This window comes from Pseudonaja textilis, chromosome 7 (genome assembly GCF_049901715.1).
Source record: "Pseudonaja textilis isolate UNSWEBS1 chromosome 7, rPseTex1.2, whole genome shotgun sequence".
NCBI classification, from domain to species: Eukaryota; Metazoa; Chordata; class Lepidosauria; order Squamata; family Elapidae; genus Pseudonaja; species Pseudonaja textilis.
Genome location: NC_141996.1, coordinates 15,369,116 through 15,389,839, shown reverse-complemented (window position 1 = coordinate 15,389,839; position 20,724 = coordinate 15,369,116). Strand labels below are relative to the sequence as shown.

Here is a 20,724-nt window from a genome sequence, read left to right as displayed (position 1 = left end):
CTTATGGGGCAATAATTTTTAACATGTCAATGGATATAATAAAACACATCATCAACAGCGTCAATGGCTACTTTGGAAATCAAAAACAACAATAATTCTACCATTTTAATAAAGCCAAAGAGAATTAATTTTAACTTGACCATCTGATAAGGAGGGAACATACCAATATATTGCAAGAGCTAGGTAGAGAGATAGAATAAGGAAATCTGCTCATCTTCTTGCCCCGGAAATTTGAGTCAGCAATGACTCTGGAGTTAAAAAATTGTTCCAGGTAAGATCGCAGGACCCTCATATCAAAGTAATTATCTATGCGACCTCCATAAATAGCATTTTCCAATAAGCCATGCACAAACTCCCACTGAAAATCTTTGGCACCTGAAATGAGTAAATATAAAGCATGTTACAATGTAATGCAATGATTTGATGGCAGATTATTTTTTGTTAAACTTGAACTTAATGTAGGAGAGCAATAAATTGTGCTCTCATATGAGTCATATATATACACAGATAACCTAACACTTTCATTTAATTGTGACATTCTCCACATTACACATCCTTATGGAGCCCTAACAATTTTGCCTAATGGATTCTAGTCAGTTGCCTCTTTCCTTATAGTCCCTCAAAACTGCTAAATATATGCATAAATAAATATATAAACAAAACTGCTGAACATATAAATCTACAATTGGACAACAGTCATAGTTATGAGAACAATTATATTAATATATTTATTTATTCAGGGTCATCAGTTATATATAACTGTTCATATAACTCTTAGCTATGAGCTCCGATTGTTCTACAAAGATTTTCTTACATAGAATAAACTCATGAATCATTAATGTGTGTAAACTCCTGCATTTTTTAATAATTAATTTGAAGCCAATTTTCAAGAGCAATAAACATCATAATGAATAAAGTACCTACATATTTATTGTTTCAGAAAGCTAGGCCAGATAATGGAACAAGGGTTCCTTAAGGATATGACGACTCACCATCAAAAAGTCTGTCAATAATATCATATCCTGCACGAAGATCAGATAAAGAAAATTCATAAAATTTGGTCCAGCCCTTGAAAAAAGTATTAGGAAATGGTAAATATTAAATGACCATGTCATATATCACTTACGAAAATGTTCAAAAGCATCTATGCCAAATTTCATATGCAAAATTCAATGGAAAGCAGAATAAAATAATTAAATGTCAAGCAACTTAAAGTTAATTCTCTAGTGAACTATTGGTTTTTATAAACACACACACACACACACACAAACACACACAAATATATACTCGCTCCGGCAGAAGAGGCATGCTTCGGATCCCATTGGCCAAGGAATTGTGCCTGGTGGGGTCAAGAGAATAATTTTTTCCATCATGGGTCCCACCTTTTAGAATATAATGACTCCCCCCTCCCTAACCAAGGTGAGATTTGCTCTTATCCTCTTGACTTTCTGAAAGAGCAAAAAACCATAGTTTTGCCTACTGGCATGGCATCCACCATTGTGGAGGTGGCTAGTAGATTAGTACCTCCACTCTGTCTATGCATTGGTTTTTTAAATCTGTTTTCATATTAATTTAATTGCTTTAACTTTTAATGCCTAATCTTTTAATCCTATAATTTATGGTATCGTAGGCCATCCAGAGTCATTTGATAGACAGGTGGGCAGCATACAAATTTAATAAATAAATAACATAGTATCAAGCAACACAGATTTCCATGGACACAGTATTTATTTGGGAAGGCAAACATTTTGATGCATAATGTGTAGGTTACTAGAAGGCAGGTTTCCAGTCCTTCTTTAAAACTGTCATGCTTTCAAATCAAAGACTTCTCACTGAAGTAAATAAAAATCTGAATCAGGCTGCTGGTGAGATATGTGGGTATATAGAACCTGGATAACAAGTTCTGGTGCATCAGCTCAACATTCTTAATTTTCCATGAGCATTAGCAGTGAAAAACCTATTATCTATTATTCCCAGGCCAGCTGATCATACCCAACAATACATGTTGGGGGGGGGGGGTGCTTTGGTGGGAAGATAATTTTTAGCCTGTGGCTGGTAAGCTACAGATTCTCTATCTTCAAAGGTACTTTTGCAGAATTTACATAAATGCTGTGGAAGAATGCTAAAATAATTTTATAAGGCTATTAAGCAGGTTTTCTGTTTTGGTGGGAGGAAATTTTTTTTAAGTTCAAGGGGGAACTTAAGGTACCAAACATGTAGGATGTAATTAAGTAAAAAAGGACAATATAAGATAAACTCAGCTTTATGAAAACAAAATTAAAAAAAACATATTTAAACTATCAGGGCCTTAAAGCATCAATTTTGAAAAATGAACCCTTCTTCCCCCACCATCTTTAAGGCACTTATCCAAAACAAACAAACAGTATGCACTTAAAATATACACATGCAGCAATTTAAAGCAATTTCAATCACCTCAAAAGGAAGTTTGAAAAACAAACTTCAATTCTGACTCTTTAATAGTTTGTTTTAGTACAAGTAAATGGGTGAAGGATTTGAAGGTACAATATATAACAATAGGTATGATGTAAATAATTTCTTTACAGTACTTAGCAGAAACACTTAATTTAAGCAGAAGAAAAAAATGAATTAAATTAGACTTTTCCCCTTTAGATGTTTATAGTATTATAGCCTTTATTTTCAGAATTGGTTTTTATGATCTTGGCAATCAAGAAAGCAATTACTATCCACAATACAGGGAAGAAACATGAATAGCACAACAGTACGTTAAATGAGAAGGGAAAAAAACAGAAGCAATTAAAAAAAATCTTTTTACCTGAGGGATGTAATTCCTTCGTTCTTGACAAGCAGCATGAAACCAAGCCAGGCTAAAAAGAGCATGAGCTCGAGCTAAATTACCCTTTTTACTAATTTGTTCTGGCGTCCAAGATTCGTATGTTCGCATTAGGTTCTTTTTGAGGCCTGGAGGTGCCTGGAAGAGAAAATAATATCTTACCGTAGCATTAAAGTATGATGACTGATATCACAAAGAATACAAGCCAATATCTGCTTGCACAATATAGCCTTTTCCACTTTCTGTTTAGTTTATTACATATGTTAGAAAGAGAGGCTGCAGGAAGCTGCAATGGGACCGAGTAAGCAAATGGCCCCGCAAGTAGAACATGCTTTTCTATGGATATACAAGGTTATAGTAGAGAAAAGGACAGATTGCATTCCTCCATAATTTAGGATTCAATCCTATGTATTATCTTAAGTGACATGGCTGTTTGGAATTGTAATTATTTTGCCAATAAGGCTGGAGTTTCTTAGAGGTTTCAAATCTTACTTCGTATGTTATCTTCAGACTTGACTGGAGCAAAATGGGAGAAAAACTGGGATGGACTTCAGCTGTCAACCAAAGACGAAACCCAGGCTGGGGCTGTAGGTTATTCAGTTCCTATTGTAAAAGAATTGATGCTCAAAATGTAAACAAATGCTTTACATTCTAATGTCAAATTATTCTCTGAAAAAATATGGACAATAATTATATTTAATATACTGAAATATAATAATAGAAAGACAAATCCATTTCTTCATAAATTGAACAATCCTTTTTTTAACCCCTGACGTGAGATGATTATATTCTCTTTAACAGATCGTTTGAGAAAAGTTAGGATTTGCAACCACTTTTTGTCTTCAACTTGATTATTATTTTCTGAGTCTGGATGTCAAAGGGAAGAAACGAATAGAAGATATACAGTACATGCAAATAAATTTTGTATATATAGTCAAAATGTGAAACAATGTCTTACAAAAGTATTTTTTGCTTTTATTATTTGAATACCATGAATTGAAAGATTTATGCCAACTGTAACTATATTTTTCTGCCAGTTAATTTTTGAAGTATAAATATATTTGTTTGGTATGAACTATAAGTTATCCCCTGAATGAATCATTGTGGCTTTTAAAAATATTTCAAAAGTAAAAAGATGTTGTTAACATCCTTTTGCCAAACTTTGTCTTTATTATAAATATCACTGTAATGAGGGAGTTTATATTTGTAATACACACATTTCTAGGGGAATAATTTTAGGGAGTAGGACAATTTTACATAATAACAAAATAATTATTTGTTTAAAATAGCATGCTCCATTTTCTACATCATCACATAGATTTACATCGCTGAACTTTTACAATAAAAGTTAACCTCAAATACACTTGGGAACAATTAGGAAAAGGGATATAACTATTGCTAAACCATAATTCTGAGGTCTTAGAAGTACTACACCTGAATAAGTTACAAATCCTTTAATCTGTTTAGTTTTAAAATAAATCACAAATGCTAATTTGACATGCACAGTACAGCTACCCTTTATTCACCAATGACTACGTTTCCAAGGCACAAATGTCAGAGGGTCTTCTAAACTTAGTAACACTTCTTTAACTATTGTGAGACTGTAGAACTGGGCTACAAACATAAGTAAGTGCCCTATACTGACAATCCATCCTTCGTTTTTTCCTTCGTTCTTTCTTCCCTTTCCTTCCCTTCCCTTCCCTCCCTCCCTCCCTCCCAAGTGGAGCAACCAAAGCTGGGAAATAATTTAAGAGGAAACCAAATACAATCAATTGGGGTGGAGTGAAGAGTCAGTGGTTAAGACGCTGGGCTTGTCAGCTGCAGAATTGTCAGTCGCACATTGAGGCAAGCACCAATCTTCTCCTAACTCCTGCCCATCTAGCAGTTCAAAAGCATGCAAATGTGAGTAGATAAACAGGCACCACTTCAGTGGGGAGGAAACAGTGCTCTGCCATTTCATGCTGGCAATCTGACCGTGGAAGCATGTGTGGACAGTGCCAGCTCAATGGAGATGAGCACTGACTTCATAATCGACTAGTAAAATTTGCCGTGGTAGCATGCACTACTGAAAGGCTACTTCTGCTCATTACCAGGAGTTTCACCAGATCAAGGTTGACTCAGCCTTCCATCCTTCTGAGGTCAATAAAAGGAGGACCCAGATTGCTGGGGGCAATATGCTGACTCTGTAAACCACTTAGAGAGGGCTATAAAGCCCTGTGAAGTGATATACGTATAAGTCTAAGTGCTATTGTTAAGTGCTATTGCGGGGACATCTTCCAGATACAAACACGGTGGCTATAAAGTAGGGAAAATGTAGATACACGGCTATATAGTAGGGAGAATAGTGGTTTCCCAATTACTGTAATGTTGGAACATCTGTGCATTTTTTTAATCAGGCAAAAGGGTAGCAACATTTCTTGTGTCAAGAAGCAGTACAAAAGAGATTTGGAGGATCAAACTTTCTTTATATACTGATATATTGAATGCTAAATTGTTTGTGTGTGTGTGTGTGTGTGTATCATTTGGAAGATTATGTGACCTATCCACCATGTTCCAATAACTATGAGTAGGAATCTAATTTCCTCAGTGGCAAGCAGTTGTTATAACATAAGAATAATATTATTGGTTTCCATTTATGTACTAGTTAGGAGCCAACAGAACCAAAAATCAGCAAGGTAACTATGATTTAATTAATTTGTAATGGTTTGAAATAAATTGTGACTGTTGCCAATCCTACTGATCCCTAATAATCCTTGCATTCTAAGGTAAATTAACAACTGGAATTATTTGGCACACAAGAATTTTACCACAAAATCCTTAAAAGAGTTATCTAAACTTCCCACTGAGTACAATGTAATTTTCTTCCAGGAAAGTGTGAGAGGATTGCAAACTAATTTTTTTTACTACTCTTTTATTAATTTTGGAGGTGGAGTTTTGTTCTTTGAACTTGTGTTTTATTACCAGGCTAAATAACATCTTCAGCAGAATTTAGGGGAGGTCAGTGTTCTTCTGTTTAGAAGGGCTTTGTGTGGTCAATAGGTCTTGTGATGGGGGTATCATATCAGGTGAGGGTCATTGGGAGGTGAACTGCTAGTTAGGGGCCGGGTTGCGTGGGTTGGCTGAGATGCCATTGCTGGTAGGCTGTGTGGTTGATTCAAATTCTATGGAGTTCATAGCTTGGTTGTAGGTCAATGTGTTTGTTGATGGAATTGCTTGTGGAGTTTTAATTAATTTTATTGACAGATGATTTGTCCTGGGCACTACAATAATATTGATAACATTTTTATTCCCATTGCCATGGAAAACAGACTTAAAATTACTGAATCTTGCAAAATACCTTACCTTTTCCAATATAGGGAGCCACGATACAACAAGGTGCAAATTCTTCAAGCACAACCATTCTCCATTCCGAGCACAATCTTTTACCATCTGAATAGCTAGATCAGCTTGACCTTGGCCCATGGCCACCTACAAAAGATAGTGGAATATTGTTCTTTAACCATAAGGGGAAAATGTATATATTTGTAGGAGTTTTGCAGATTTAAGCATTGAAGTACTGAATTCTAATACTGCGACTACATTATGACATTGAAATTGTAATAACGGCACAAAATGTCAAGTGTGAAATTACTGCTGTTTATTTGTAGTTAATTTTGCATCATATTTGTAATTAATGGAAATCATTATCTGGTAGTCTTATAGAAGATGAATTATATCATACATAAAATATAATGGAGGCAACATATCAATTAAAATATCATTGCCATTTGTCTTGTCTTTATTATCTCCAGAATTGTTTCAATATAGTTTATAAAGAGGAGAAAGGTCTTTTATTTTTTTAGAAGAAAACATACTAATTAATTGGCCTTCTTAACCCTAACTATAACTAGCCTGTATACAGTTGTGTGGCTCAGCAGCAACATGTTGATTGGCCAGTATCTGCCTGTCTGTCTGGATATGGAAGTTCCACAGTGCCTTAGCCCTGTTATTCTCCACAATCTTCTGTAGAATTTCCCTATCTGGACATAGGAGGATCTGATTCATATAATGTGCAAATATTACTGTAAACAATGCCAGCTAGTTGACTGTGTCATTCAGCGTATACTCTTCCTGCCTACCTCTTCACCCTGCCACAGACTGTGTTGGACTGGCTCTGGTACTCTGAACAGTCTGCATCTCAGGTCCTGTCTAGTGTAGTAGAACCCTGCTTCTATGGCTCTGGGTCATTTTTTGTGCTGCTATGATCAGTGCCTCAATGCTGTATTTTAATCCAGACATTTCTAACCACTAGTAGGACTTCCCGATGTCTGCTACCTCAGCTATCGGTCGGTGGTACACTAAAGATGGATGCATGTATGTATTATGTATGGATGCATGTATGCATATATGTGTGTATGTGAGCAAGGAGTGAGTAGACAAACTGTTCTACCCAAAAATCAGAAATATAGAAAAAAATATTGTGAAGATTTCCCTTCGACTGATGCACGAGAGTGATTCACCTGGTGGTAGCATTCTCCATTTCTTTCAGTGCTTGCAAGCTCCTGCAATTCTTGAGAAGGATCAGCACCAGGGGAAATAATGATCAAGATTGGTTCGATTTCTAATGTTTCTTTGTATAGACGTTTCAGATTGAGTGGGGGTGGAGACAGCTCTTTAATCCCTAGAAATGAAAAGTATTTACAATAAAAAAAGTAATATAGAATTTCAGTAAACCCACAAATACATTTTGAGTTACTATTCTCATCTGAATTGTTCACAGAACAGAACTGCCTTGAATATTCTCAAGTTCCTTACCCCTATATAAATCTTTGATATGGATGCTTTATAAAATCAGAATAACTGTAGTATAGAATTAGATAGTAAATCTGTGAGAGTTTGGATATAGACACATCTACAGACCCTTGTTTTTGCTGACACTGCAGATGATAACTTTAAAAAAAGCTGAAAATATTAGATAAAAAATACTGTAATTCAAGTATGTGTTCATACAAGTTCCAGAAATGCATGACAGATCCATTTTGGAAATCTCCATATTAACAAACTGTTTGTATTGGTAAAATACACATGATTTATAAAGATGTCTCGTAATAATAACTACCTACTAAAACCATTGAAGTACAAATTACAGAATATCTATTTAATATTTTTCAAACCCCAATAGAAAGGAATATCTGTGGCTCAAGGTTGAATCATGGAGCCCTTGGTGCTCTCTGAGTTGGTTGTTGATGCTCTCTCGGTTGCTTTCTGGCAGACGCTTCATTACCCAGCTAGCAACATAATCAGTTGTTATGTTACCTAGTCAGGTAATGAAACATCTGCCAGCAGACAACTAAGCTCAGAGAACACTAAGGATTCCACATTTTTCAAACTACTTTGAGAAAGCACTAAGCTCTAATTTAAGATAACCATCCACAGATATCATCAAGACAGCAGGACAAATAAAATACTAGTATGAAAATATGAAATAGAAAAAGGAGCTACAAACTGGGGCTATGAATGTTTTGAACAATTATTTGGAGATATGCTTCAGAATTCACATGTGTGCAAGCATACATACAAGCATTCCCCTGGTAGATTAGATAACCTCCAACCCTACTGGCCTTTCATAAGGCCTTGGACTTAGCTATGTCTCCGGGCATGGGGATTGGAAAGTATGGCAAAGTTTGTGAGATGATTATTCTGATTTTATTTATTAAATTTCTATGCCACCCATCTTCCCTACAACTTGTTGACAGATTTTATCATGCATTTATTGTTATGCTGTTGTTTTGCTGTTTATTTAGCTGTCATTAGCTACTGAAAGACAAAATGCATGGCTAACATAATGTAATGTAACATAACATGATTTATTAGATTTGTTTACCACCTATAACAATATTAACAACAACAATACATAGGTATATACACATGCATGTGAAAGCCTACCTTATTTAATACATTATTTTTTAGATGAATTAAAATGGAAATGTATATGTTTACTATGTGTATTCTGAAAAATAAAGCAACTCACCCAAAGTTTTACAAGCAAAAAGAGCCATTGCACTCTGTAGCCTATCTGGCCTGACAGCCTGGACCACAAGGACCTGCAAATAAAAATGTTCACATCAGGATTCTCAGCTGATTAGCAAACATCATCTAACACTTCCACATGCTTGTCACTAAGAGTTGGAGGAGTGAAATGTATCATAAAGATGAGGATTTTCAAAATTATAGGCTTTCTAAAAAATGTGACAAAAGCTGCTTCCAATATTATTTATGCAATAAATTAATCCACTGTGTAATTAATAGTGGAGATAAACAATGGAAAATAATAGCCCTTGTACAATTATGCATGGCATGCAGAAAATGCATAGAGTAAAAAGATCCTGGAACTTAGAAATATGCAATGATATTTATGGAAATTATTTTGGATAATTATTCCCAGATTTCTCTTTACTTGGGCTGGTTGCCATTTATGAGACAGCAGGCTCACTCACTGCTATCTCTTCCATTCTTTTCTCAGCCTCCCCACAATCTTTCATAACAAGGCTGATTTCAGTTTTGATACAGCAAACTATCAACTCAATTCAGAGGTGGTATTCAGCAGCTTCTGACCAGTTTTGGAGACCCGGTAGTGGAAATTTTGAGTACTTCGGAGAACCGGTAAATACCACCTCTGACTGGAGATTTTACGGTATCCTTCCCCTGCTAGGCTACCAAGCCATGCCCACAGAACCAGTCGTAAAAAAAAACTGAATCCCACCACTGACTCAATTCCAGGCAAATATAGCAATATTTCTAGCACTTGTCTTTCATTTAAGAAAGTTTTCTGGTTGATTTACTCTTGACATTGAGCAATTAAAAAAAATCATTTCTCTTATATTTCATAATTCAGATCTTAAGATACAGTAGATATCTAGTGAGGATAGCACATTCCTTAGTTAATATTAACAGATAATGTATTATTCATAAAAACATAAGTGCAGGGCATGAATGAGAAGGTATATAAATTATTTAAATACAGTCATCAGCACTGATCAGCCTCTTTAACAAAGACAACTCCAATTAAAATCTGATTAAAATTGGCAGTTCTTAATCTATGACTTCTAAATGAATATACAGCATTAATTGTGCTGTTCAATCAGTTAATATTTCACTCTCCACTTTATTAAATGGCAGCTTCAGTGAGCTGGTAAAAGCTAGCCAGGCAGCTAAATTTGGGGAAAATAAGGCAACCTGCAGGAATTAACATTCAAAAGGATAGAAACATTTTCAACAGTTACACAATAAACTTTCTGTTGATATGTGTGGGTTGGTGTAAAAAATAGGTATGATCATTTACTGAGTAGCTGTTTAGGCTAAGTTATTTTTCGAATGCATAGTTGAAGAACTTATCTATTCTGAGCTACACAGAGCAAGGAAGAAGATAAACTTAAAGGCGTGATTAATTGGATGGCTTATGATTAAACATTTCAAAAATAGTGAGAAGTACACTGATGATGGATTCTGAATGTGGAACAGTTGTGAATAGATCTTGGGAAGAAATAAGCAATGGAAGAAAGGATAAAAGTTAAAGAAACAAAAATGAAATAATAGGAAGAAAAGGATACTATATACTGTAATATAGCTTATTCTCCCAGATGGAAAGCTTACATAAAAAAGCAGATGTAAGGGCTGCTTAGAGCAGATTGAAAAGTATTTCATTACAAAAGTGCCAAAAGTCTGTGATGTTGAGCTTACTGGAATTAGGGGGGAGTTGTTCAGTAGATTGATAAAAGAGGCTGTAGATGAGAAAAAAAAATAATGTAAGAGAAATATTTCGTCAAAAAAAAAAATTGAAGCAAATTTAACAAAATATTCTGTGTTGTATTTACTAGATGCTAAAAAGATTACTTAAAAATACTGGCTAATAAAGTAACTGTGTTGGAAGTGTAAACAGAATGGGGGAACACTGATTCATACTTTGCCTCAATTTACTTTGATATCTTTACACTTGTTAATCTTGTATTACAAAGATCAATATAATCTAAACATGTGAGTATAGCAGAACATTGAGTATAGGAAGCAATAGAAAGACTGTCCTTCAGCACAACTTCTGATTCACAACTTGCAATCAATCTATGTCTATTTTATATTTATGAGATGGATGTATCATGGAAAAGGTGATCAATATTATCAATACCATGAAAAATTGAACACTGTGAATTTAATGTGGTCAAGATCTGGAGGCTAAGTTGAATAAGTTCTTACAAGCATGCTTTTCTTTGCATTCGTTTATTTTTTCCCTGATTTTTTTTTTGTATATTAAACCAATTCTTCTTGTGCCATATCCATCATTGGATTTGGCAGTTATGTTGGAGATCATATTTTTAGCAATAGGTATTATCCAAACCAGTCCCTTATATTTTGAACCCATGATGTTCTTCTTCTGCCTGGATTTCGTTTGCCTTCAATTTTTCCCTGGAGGATTCAAGGTATCGCATCACATGTCCAAAATATTCAAACTTTTGCATTTTTATGGTTTTGATGATTTCCTTTGGCTTTCCTAGGTAGCTTATCACCTCCTCATTTTTGATTTTGTTAACCTAGCTTATATGTAACAGCCGCATGTAAATCCACATTTCAAATGCTTCTAGTCTCTTCAAGTGGCTTTCTATCAGAGACCAACTTTCTACTCCATAGAGCAGGATAAAAAAGATGTAACATCTGACAAGCCTGATTTTCAATTTTAGGCTTAAGTCAAAAGACCTTTTTCATTTTGAAGAATGCTGTTTGAGCTTTCTCTATTCTTGTCTTTACTTCAGTGGTCATGTCCCAGCTTTCATGTAAGTTAGAACAGAGGTAAATGATCCTAAAGTATTGAACCAATACTTTAAAAAAAAAGAAAAAAGAAACCCAGTAACAGGTCAAAATGGTGAAGCTTCGGTTATAGGAAGGCTATTCATCGAATCCAACGGATCACATTCTTTTGGGCCTATTTGTTTCTATTCATCTGTTTTTGCAGGTATATTAAGCCAGCTGGTTAAGAAAGTGACTAGTAGGCAACCTTATCTGCAATTCAAATTCAGAATCCAGTTCAGCATCAGCAATTTACAGAGTCAACTTTACAACTCTCTTGACATCACTGCAGAGATCAAAACTTGTAAAAATCAGCTGATGTTTTCAGTCTTCACATTATTAAGATAAATACTTAAAATATTCACATTTTCAGCTCTGGCTCAATCATGTTTTTTAACTGAGAATACCAGTGACTGAATAAGAGATGTTAATATGGAAGGCTTGTACATTCAATTGATGACTTATGGTTCCTTCATAATGGAAAAAAAACCCCACATCTAAAACTGCTTGCCTTGGCTCAACAAAATGAAAAATTTGTATCTACAGCTCTGGTAGGCTCACATTTAACAAATTGAGTCACATTTTCTTTGGTATTTTATAAGATTTATTACGCCATAAAAACTGCAAAAGCATGCTTTGAATAAACATGAAATCCAGCAGTGTAAGAGAAAGGGGATGGGGAAATATTCTGTCTTCCCTCCTCCCCTGCCCCTTCCCCCAAAGATTTGCATATGATTTATACTGGTCTAAAATTGTAGGTCCAGAAATACCTGCTGAAATAGAGAGATTCTGTTTGCTATAATAGATGGGAATTCTTGTTCACACACTGAGCTCCCTGAGAAAGGCTGCCACAGTGCTGCATCTTGAAAGCAAACTGTCTGATACAAAGTTGGGAGAGAGATCTATAAAACAAATCAACAGGTTTACATGTAAGAGGAAAAATCTATTTTTATGCTGAATTGAAAAAAATAATTAACTGTCATATAATTTTAATTCTCAGACAATGTATTCATTATAATTGTGTAAAACCATGCTGGAATAGTTGTTTTCATTAATTTTCAAGGAATGGTTCTCCCATGGCTTAATAAATGTACCTGGTGTGTTGAGACAATATAACAATTGTAAAACCATATGTGTAGAAGTGGGGTTTCTTGTATTAAAGTAAAATTCCAATCAAAACCCCAGTGGGAGCCTGGATAAACCAAACTAGCTCATTTTCATAAAGCTAAATGTTATATTTGAACCCTTTCCTTATATCTAATCTCAAAACAGCTTACATATTATATACTGTATTTATATATCAAAAGAAGACACTCTATGTAGTTCAGGCTAAAATATGAAAATCTTGGTGCTCTCTAAGCTTGGTTGTTGGCTTGCAGACATTTCACTACTCAACTAGGTAACCTCATCAATGTGAGTGAATGTGGGATTTGTATCCTGTTTAGATTCAATAACTCGCCCTGCCAGAGTCGATGGAGTATGGTTTTTTTCCCCTTGATAATTCTAATTTTCAGGGCATTCATTTTGTTTCTATTACAATTAGATACTAAAATGAATGGAATTATAAAATATTTATTAATAATAATCTCTATTCATCAGAACATAATAAACAGTATATGTATTTGGGACATCATTTTTTCTGAATAAGCAGAACAGAACATGGAATACTGGAATCATAGGTTGATTAAATATGTTGTTTTCAAAAATATTTCTAATTATATTATTTGGTCCATACATAATTGTTCAAAGGTCATTCTGAAACATCAACAATGAAGAACAGATTTAGGATTTTAAAGGAGGCCTTTTAGAGACATAACACAATGCATCAGCTACCTTCTTCCTTTCTGGGCTCAGCTTAAGATGTTGATTTTGGTTTTTGAATGTAGCTAAGCATGGTAAAATGAAGATTAAAAAAAGAACCTAATATGATTAAAAAAATAGACACCGTTTTCAAAATTCAAGTAGAACTATTTAGAAATGACCATAGTGAAGTATATGACATGAAGGTTATAAACATGGCCTAAAATTGCTTTTTAAATAATATTTTTAATCCACATAATTTGGGAATTGGGGAAAGGAGGAGAAATACTATTATCAGAGACATTTTTAAAATTAATGACACATTACATATCAACATATATTACTGCCCCCCCCGCCCAAAAAAAGATCCATTTCTGCATCATTAACTTGAAAACAAAGATGCTACTATGGAAGAGAAAAATAATACAAGGCTACAATTTCAGGGTACAAATGTTTGGAAGCAAAACTCAGGGGTTTTGGGGGCTAAATTATTTTTCTCTACAAAAAAAAAAAAAAGCTAGAACTGTACCTTTAGAGTGGCCACTGCCCAGCTTCTTTCCTGTTCTATCCAAGGGGGAATCTGATCTCTGATGCTTTTGGTGGAATCCTGAATGATATAAAAATAAATTTCATTGCAAATGTTACCGGGCATGTATGTAAGGAAGCAAAACAAATTACTATTTGGTTGTGACAACCATCATCCCCAAGGCAATCACAAATGACTTGGTCAGTCATTCAGCAGGCATTTTTCAGTTCTCCCAGTTGTCACAAAAGAGGCTGCCACATTCTGTTCAGCTCTTTGCCGAATGTATCTGTGAGGCTTAAGATTTGTCAATAAACATTAAGGGCAAAACTCTGGTTGCTAAGATAGTGACAATATTAACGAGTACATGATTCATTGTTATTTTGTTTTGTTAAAGTCTGCTTCTCTGAACTAGACCTTACTCATCCAACTCCCTGCCCCATGAATTAAATTTTAAATGTCAAGACTCTTGCTAGCATTCACCATGAAAATATTCAGGGTTTGCAACTGTTTCTTCTGCCCAACCAAATCTGGTTTGGGGGTGATGGTGAGAGATGGTGAGAAACCAGCAAAAGAACGATTGAGCTGATAGTCAACCAGGTCTGGCTGCAGACTGTGGAGAAAAACAATCCAGAAAAAGCTTTCCCAATGTGTTGTTGTTTTCCCCCAAAACACCCCTCCCCCGCGAAATTAACATTTATCACTAACAACAAAATTATGAAAGATCTGATATAAGTTCTCCTGATAGCACAGATTGTTATCGTTGAAAGTACTTTTATCAAAAACAATTAATATTAAAACTTTAATTATTTTATTAAATATAAAGGTTTCTGTTGAGTTCTTATTACGGCAGAATATAATTTATGGCAGAGAATAATTTTCTTATTGTGGCAGAGTACACTTTTTGTCATTGTGAGAAAGACAATGTCATATAGCACTTTGTGGTGCGAAGAAAAAGATGTTAAGTGACACTTACTGATTTTCTTAACATATCTCCAATGATCACACCAGTAAATGTGTCCCACTCCTGTAAGAACAATAAAAATTTAAAAATGCTAAAGCATAATGGAGACACTCAAACTACAGCCAAGGTTGATGTTTTCAAAGAGAAAATGGAGAAATGACTAAATGGGCATACTTGGAATTGTGCCAATTTTGATTTCCTTTCCTACCTCTGTTCCATTCCAAATTGCCACTTCTCAACAGAACATTTATTTCATTTAATAACATGTTTTTAGAGATTAAGATGGCCCCAGTCTATGTGTGTATGTATGTATGTATGTATGTATGTATGTATGTATGTATGTATGGTATTCAGCTTTGTTCGGGTATTTTCCCACGTCATTATAGTTGTGCTTTAAAGTTGTTGCAATGTTTAGGCAGAATCTCATCTGCCATCATCAGGCTTCTATAACTGTAATGACGTGGGAAAATACCTGAAAAAAGCTGAATAACATACATACATACATACATACATACATACATACATACATACATACATATGCATGCATACACACACACACACACGAGTGGTACAATAGTGGCAAGTGCTCATGTACGTTTTTTTTCTATTCCATCCTCTTGTTTAATTAGTACTGATTATAGTAGAACATTACATTAGCACCAACATTAACAATAACTATAATAATCAGTAAATTTTTAAAAATTCTAGTCCTCCTTTTATATTAATTCTCAGATCATACCGAAAAGGATATCTATGAAACACCTCCACAAAATGCCTTAAGCAATTGTCTCGCTGAGGCTGACAGAGTCTGTGTAACTACAGTTTACATTTAAAAGAAAAAAAAAAGAATGACATCACAGGTAGCCCTTGACTTACGACCCCAAGAATTTTAGTTGCTAAGCAATTGGTCATAAAGCAAAACATCAGATGACTGCATTGCTTAGCAACCACAGTCCCAGCAATCCCTGTGGCTACCATTAAGCAAATTTTACCAGTTCTTAACCATCCCAATCCAAGCTACTCTGGGCTTGGTCTCTCTCAGTCCCCAAGGTAAAGGTAAGGTAAAAGACTGCCTTCAATTTTACCCACCTGCTCCCCTCCCCTCCCCCCCCCTCCCCCCCGCTTTTGGTGTCCCTTCACAATGCCTTGCTGACATTTACTGACACTTCTTATTCCTAATGTTGACAGGGTGTGCCTGGTCAGGCTGTTGGGCTATATGGAGCTGGCTTTGTGCAGCAATTTTTTTTAAAGCACAAAGCAGCTTACAGGGCCAAAATATATCCTTTTGCCATACTCTTGGGCCATGTGGGACTGGCTTTGCACTGTGAAAAATGACAAAAAAAGCGTAAAGCTGCCGCCTCTTGAGTCGGAGAATGCTAAAATGCCCTTTTTGTTGTGTTCCCGGACCACATGGAACTGGCTTTAAGGGAAATACAAAGCTGTTTTCAGCCCCCCCGCCCCCCCTTTTTTTGTAGTTCCAAACCTGCTCCATGTGATCCACTGCAGGAGTGCAGTGAAAAGAGGCCTTTTGATGTGCTCCAGCTCAAGGAGAGGCTGCTTTGTGCTCCTCCTGCTTTTTCGTAGGACAAAGCCAGCCCCATACAGCTCAGCAGCCAGGTTGGTCATGCCTTGACAGCAGTTGGAGCAAGAAAATGGTGGCGAAGGTCAGCTGGGGCAGCAGACCACAGGGTATCAGAGGGCATAGATGGGAGAAAGATAATAAGATGAGATTGTTTGCAGTGCCCATGTGGTATTAAGTGTGGGCAAGGTGCCCGAATTTTGATCATGTGTCTGTTGGGGGGGGGGTGTGTGTGCTAAAATGGCTGTAACTTCAGGCATGGGTCCGAAGTCCTTCAGCGCCATGGTAACTTTAAATTGTCGCTAGATGGATGGTCGTAAGTCAAGGAACAATAATGTAAAAACCATCAGAAATGCAAGAAGGGTAAAACTGCAGATTTTTAAAATTAAAATTAAAGGATAAGCATTACTATGTGACTTACATTGTTTTGAAAAAGTTCAGGATGCATTCCTTTCACAAAATGTAATGCAAACATTAGCTGATCAGCCTGTAATCAGAAGACAAAGCATTAATAACATCTTATGCAATGTTCTACTTGGAAAATAATACCCTAGAAAATATTTTTTTATAGAAACAGATAAAGAAAACAAGGAGCTGGTTATATATTCTCAGATTTTCCTAAGGAAAATTCTAAACCAGACTACTTTGGTTCGAGGCAATATATTTTATTTCATATTTTTCACTCCCATAATTTCTGTGATTATATTTTTACTATTTCTACTATTTACCAAAGGTGGCGTAGTTCTAGGTTTTCTAGGTCTAGAATTTCAAGTCTGGTAGCATAAGGTATTCTGCAACGAGTAGAGGAATGGAGTATTCTTCTTGTGAAATATTTCTGGACTTTCTCAACTGTATTAATATTAGATACGTAATGTGGGTTCCAGACTGATGAGCTGTATTCGAGTATTGGTCTAGCAAATGTTTTGTATGTTCTAGTTATTAGTGAAAAAGCTACGGAAGATTAGGTTAACAACTCTTAATGCCTTTTTGGCTATGTAGTTACAGTTGTCTCTAGCACTTAGATCATTAGAGGTGAGTACTCCAAGATCCTTGACAGAGTTTGGATCGTCAACAAGGTCTTGACTATTCAGCCTGTATTTTATTTTCTGATTTTTTTTGCCAATATGTAAGACAGAGCATTTATTTGTTGAGATTTGAAGTTGCCATTTGTTTGACCATTCTGATACATAGTCAAGGTCCTTTTGAAGGGTAGCAGTACTGTCTGTGGTGTTGAACAGATTTACATCATCAGCAAACAGAATGCAGTTGCTCTTGATATGATCACAGAGGTCAGTTATGTAGAGTATGAAAAAGTTGGTCCTAGAACACTGCCTTGGGGGACACCACTGTTGACAGGTACAGAATTTGATAGGATGCTCCCAATTTTGACCATTTGTTGTCTGTTTGACAGGAATGTTTCGATCCAGTTATATTTTTTATCTCTGATCTTTTAACATAGAATGCTACATTCTTATTCTTATTCCACTATTCTCCAAAACAGTACTTGAGACATTCTCATTTTTTAATATAACATACAATGATTCTTTTAAGCAATAGAAATGATGCAAAATTGAATTGATTGTTCAGCAGTCAAAGGTAGCATAATTTTGGTTTGGAAATCTTTTTATAATACTGAATGGCTACATTGTCAATATAGGAAGCAATGCTATATTTTATCTGAAGTAAAAGGGTAATTGAACTAGCTCATTTCTGAACCAAGCAACTACATAAATCCCTAACTATTAATTTATAGTTTTTCCAATGAATTCACTTTCTGAACCACCAGCATTTTAAAACCATCTGTGATATCTAACTCAAATAGTCACATACTGAATGTTTATGATCTAAAGTTTCGCTGCAACAAAAGCAAATGGTAATTATTCATTTTGATATTTCAAAATTACACCCTTAACTACCAATTCATCTTCTTTTATTCTGAGATTTAAAATGATTTCTCTCCTTCCATATATATAAGCATGTGTATGGGAGTTTAACATGCTGACACTGAAGATGTATAATATAGGGTAAGTATATTTAATTGTTTAGGATAGTGGAACTTTCAAGAATTGGAAACAATTTACTTTCAAAAGTTTTAAGATAGTGAATACTGAGTGTGCTCTAAAGATGGGAATGATCAGTGAAACCTCCTATTTTAGTTTTTTTGTTTTTTAAAAAAATTTGATGAGCTGCTTTCATATGAAAACAAATCATATAAAATACCTGGAAAAATTCATTTATATTATTTGATGCAGTGTCATAAGTAAGTGATGTTGAACTGAACTCTGGTGACTTCATGTTATCAATTTTCTTGACAACAATATGATGTGTTACCATTGCATTCTTACAGAGCTTTTGTTACTAAGAGTATTCCTAATGATTTTAAAGTCACACAGCAACCTTAACGGCACCTGCTTATAAATTTATGAATAATTTCATGTCAAAATTTCTAATCTGTAAATGAAGAGTGATCTTCATAAGATAATTTAGGGTTATGAACCAGGGTTGTTCATATTTTAATGCTAGTTCCCAATATATCCATATAAATAACAATTTAATAGTTGATTGGCATAGTTTGCAACCTATGACTTTTAAAAAATAGACATAGTAAAAACATCATTCTAACCAATATTATCTCACACGTCTACCTGTACTTATATAATATGTTTAGATTGGCTCAAAATACATAAATATAGGCAGAAAAGTGAGAACATACTTTATTGGCTTAACCAATATTATAGAAACTGTAATTTTTCAGTATAACACAACACAACATTAAACTTCCAAAGGAGTGAATTTCATAGCCTGGGAAACAGAAGGCTTTCTTCTGAGTAACCACCAAGAGTAGAGGCACCTTCAACATATACAGGAATGGATAGCAAGGATGAATATGCATATATCACATAAGTGGGCATATATAGAGTGAGACTAAACAGCTCAACCGAGATATCTATCTACCTTCCACTTGAGGATATAATTGTGCCTATTCTTTTCTTCTACATGCTACGCATGTCAGCTAGAGCCATCCACTTGGAGATAATAGGAACGAAGAATTATAATATCTCTGGGAAAAGGCAGAAATGGCTACGATGGGTGCAAGAATACAATGTTCCACAGCATGTAAAACAAATATAGTCCAGAAACTGATAACCTTATGAATAAAACATCCAATATATTTCAGAAGGATGTTTTTATTAGGAAACTGTTAAGAGATTCGAAAAAAATGTTTTTTGTTTCAGATAAGCTTCATTTCCTTCTTAGTTTGAACTTAGTGCTTCAGAAATTATTATTGTCTCAATGCTGTAATGAGGCAACAGTCCCATGGTGAGCAAAAAGACTGTTCATAAACCAAGAAAATTTGTTCTGCCAAACAAGACAAAAAGATCCTAAATACAATTCACACGACTTTACTAACAAAAAACAAAAACTGGCACCATTGTACGTCCACTGACTGATATTTTCAAGTGAGCCAATTTTGGCAATTCTGGAAATATAACTCCAGATTCAACACAGTGAATCAGTGCAAAGGAAAATGACAACTTACCTTAAATAAACAACGACAGACATATTCATATACCAAGTGTTTCAATGAGCTGATAAGAGACTTTATTCTTTCCTCAGTATTTCCCAAGTCCTGAAAATGAATATTCAGATATTTAAATTATTAAGTTAATACAGATGAAACTCGAAAAATTAGAATATCGTGCAAAAGTTTATTTCAGTAATGCAACTTAAAAGGTGAACCTAATATATGAGATAGACATATTACATGCAAAGCAAGATAGTTCAAGCCGTGATGTGTCATAATTGAGATGATTATGGTTTACAGCTCATGAAAACCCCAAATCCACAATCTTAGAAAATTAGAATATTATGGAAAGGTTCAATATTCGAGGCTCAAAGTGTCCCACTCTAATCAGCTAATTAAGCCATAACACCTGCAAAGGTTCCTGAGCCTTTAAATGGTCTCTCAGTCTGGTTCAGTAGGAATCACAATCATGGGGAAGACTGCTGACCTGACAGTTGTGCAGAAAACCATCATTGACACCCTCCATAAGGAGGGAAAGCCTCAAAAGGTAATTGCAAATGAAGTTGGATGTTCCCAAAGTGCTGTATCAAAGCACTTTTCTAGAAAGTTATGTAGAAGGGAAAAGTGTGGAAGAAAAAGGTGCACAAGCAGCAGGGATGACTGCAGCCTGGAGAGGATTGTCAGGAAAAGGCCATTCAAAAGT

At 35.1% G+C, this 20,724-nt stretch overlaps 1 protein-coding gene across 1 annotated transcript in view; it reads right to left on the bottom strand.

The window, feature by feature from the left end:
* Positions 1–20,724, bottom strand: part of DYNC2H1 (dynein cytoplasmic 2 heavy chain 1) — a 148,631-nt gene that overhangs the window by 34,126 nt on the left and 93,781 nt on the right. The window contains exons 70-81 of the mRNA XM_026706904.2: positions 20,037–20,126; positions 16,917–16,982; positions 14,929–14,979; positions 13,959–14,036; positions 12,400–12,531; positions 8,823–8,895; positions 7,312–7,472; positions 6,155–6,280; positions 3,305–3,415; positions 2,795–2,950; positions 993–1,068; positions 164–375 (exon numbers count right to left, since the gene is read on the bottom strand). Coding sequence (XP_026562689.1) covers positions 164–375; positions 993–1,068; positions 2,795–2,950; positions 3,305–3,415; positions 6,155–6,280; positions 7,312–7,472; positions 8,823–8,895; positions 12,400–12,531; positions 13,959–14,036; positions 14,929–14,979; positions 16,917–16,982; positions 20,037–20,126 — 1,332 coding nt within the window. The remainder of the gene's footprint in view (positions 1–163; positions 376–992; positions 1,069–2,794; positions 2,951–3,304; positions 3,416–6,154; positions 6,281–7,311; positions 7,473–8,822; positions 8,896–12,399; positions 12,532–13,958; positions 14,037–14,928; positions 14,980–16,916; positions 16,983–20,036; positions 20,127–20,724) is intronic.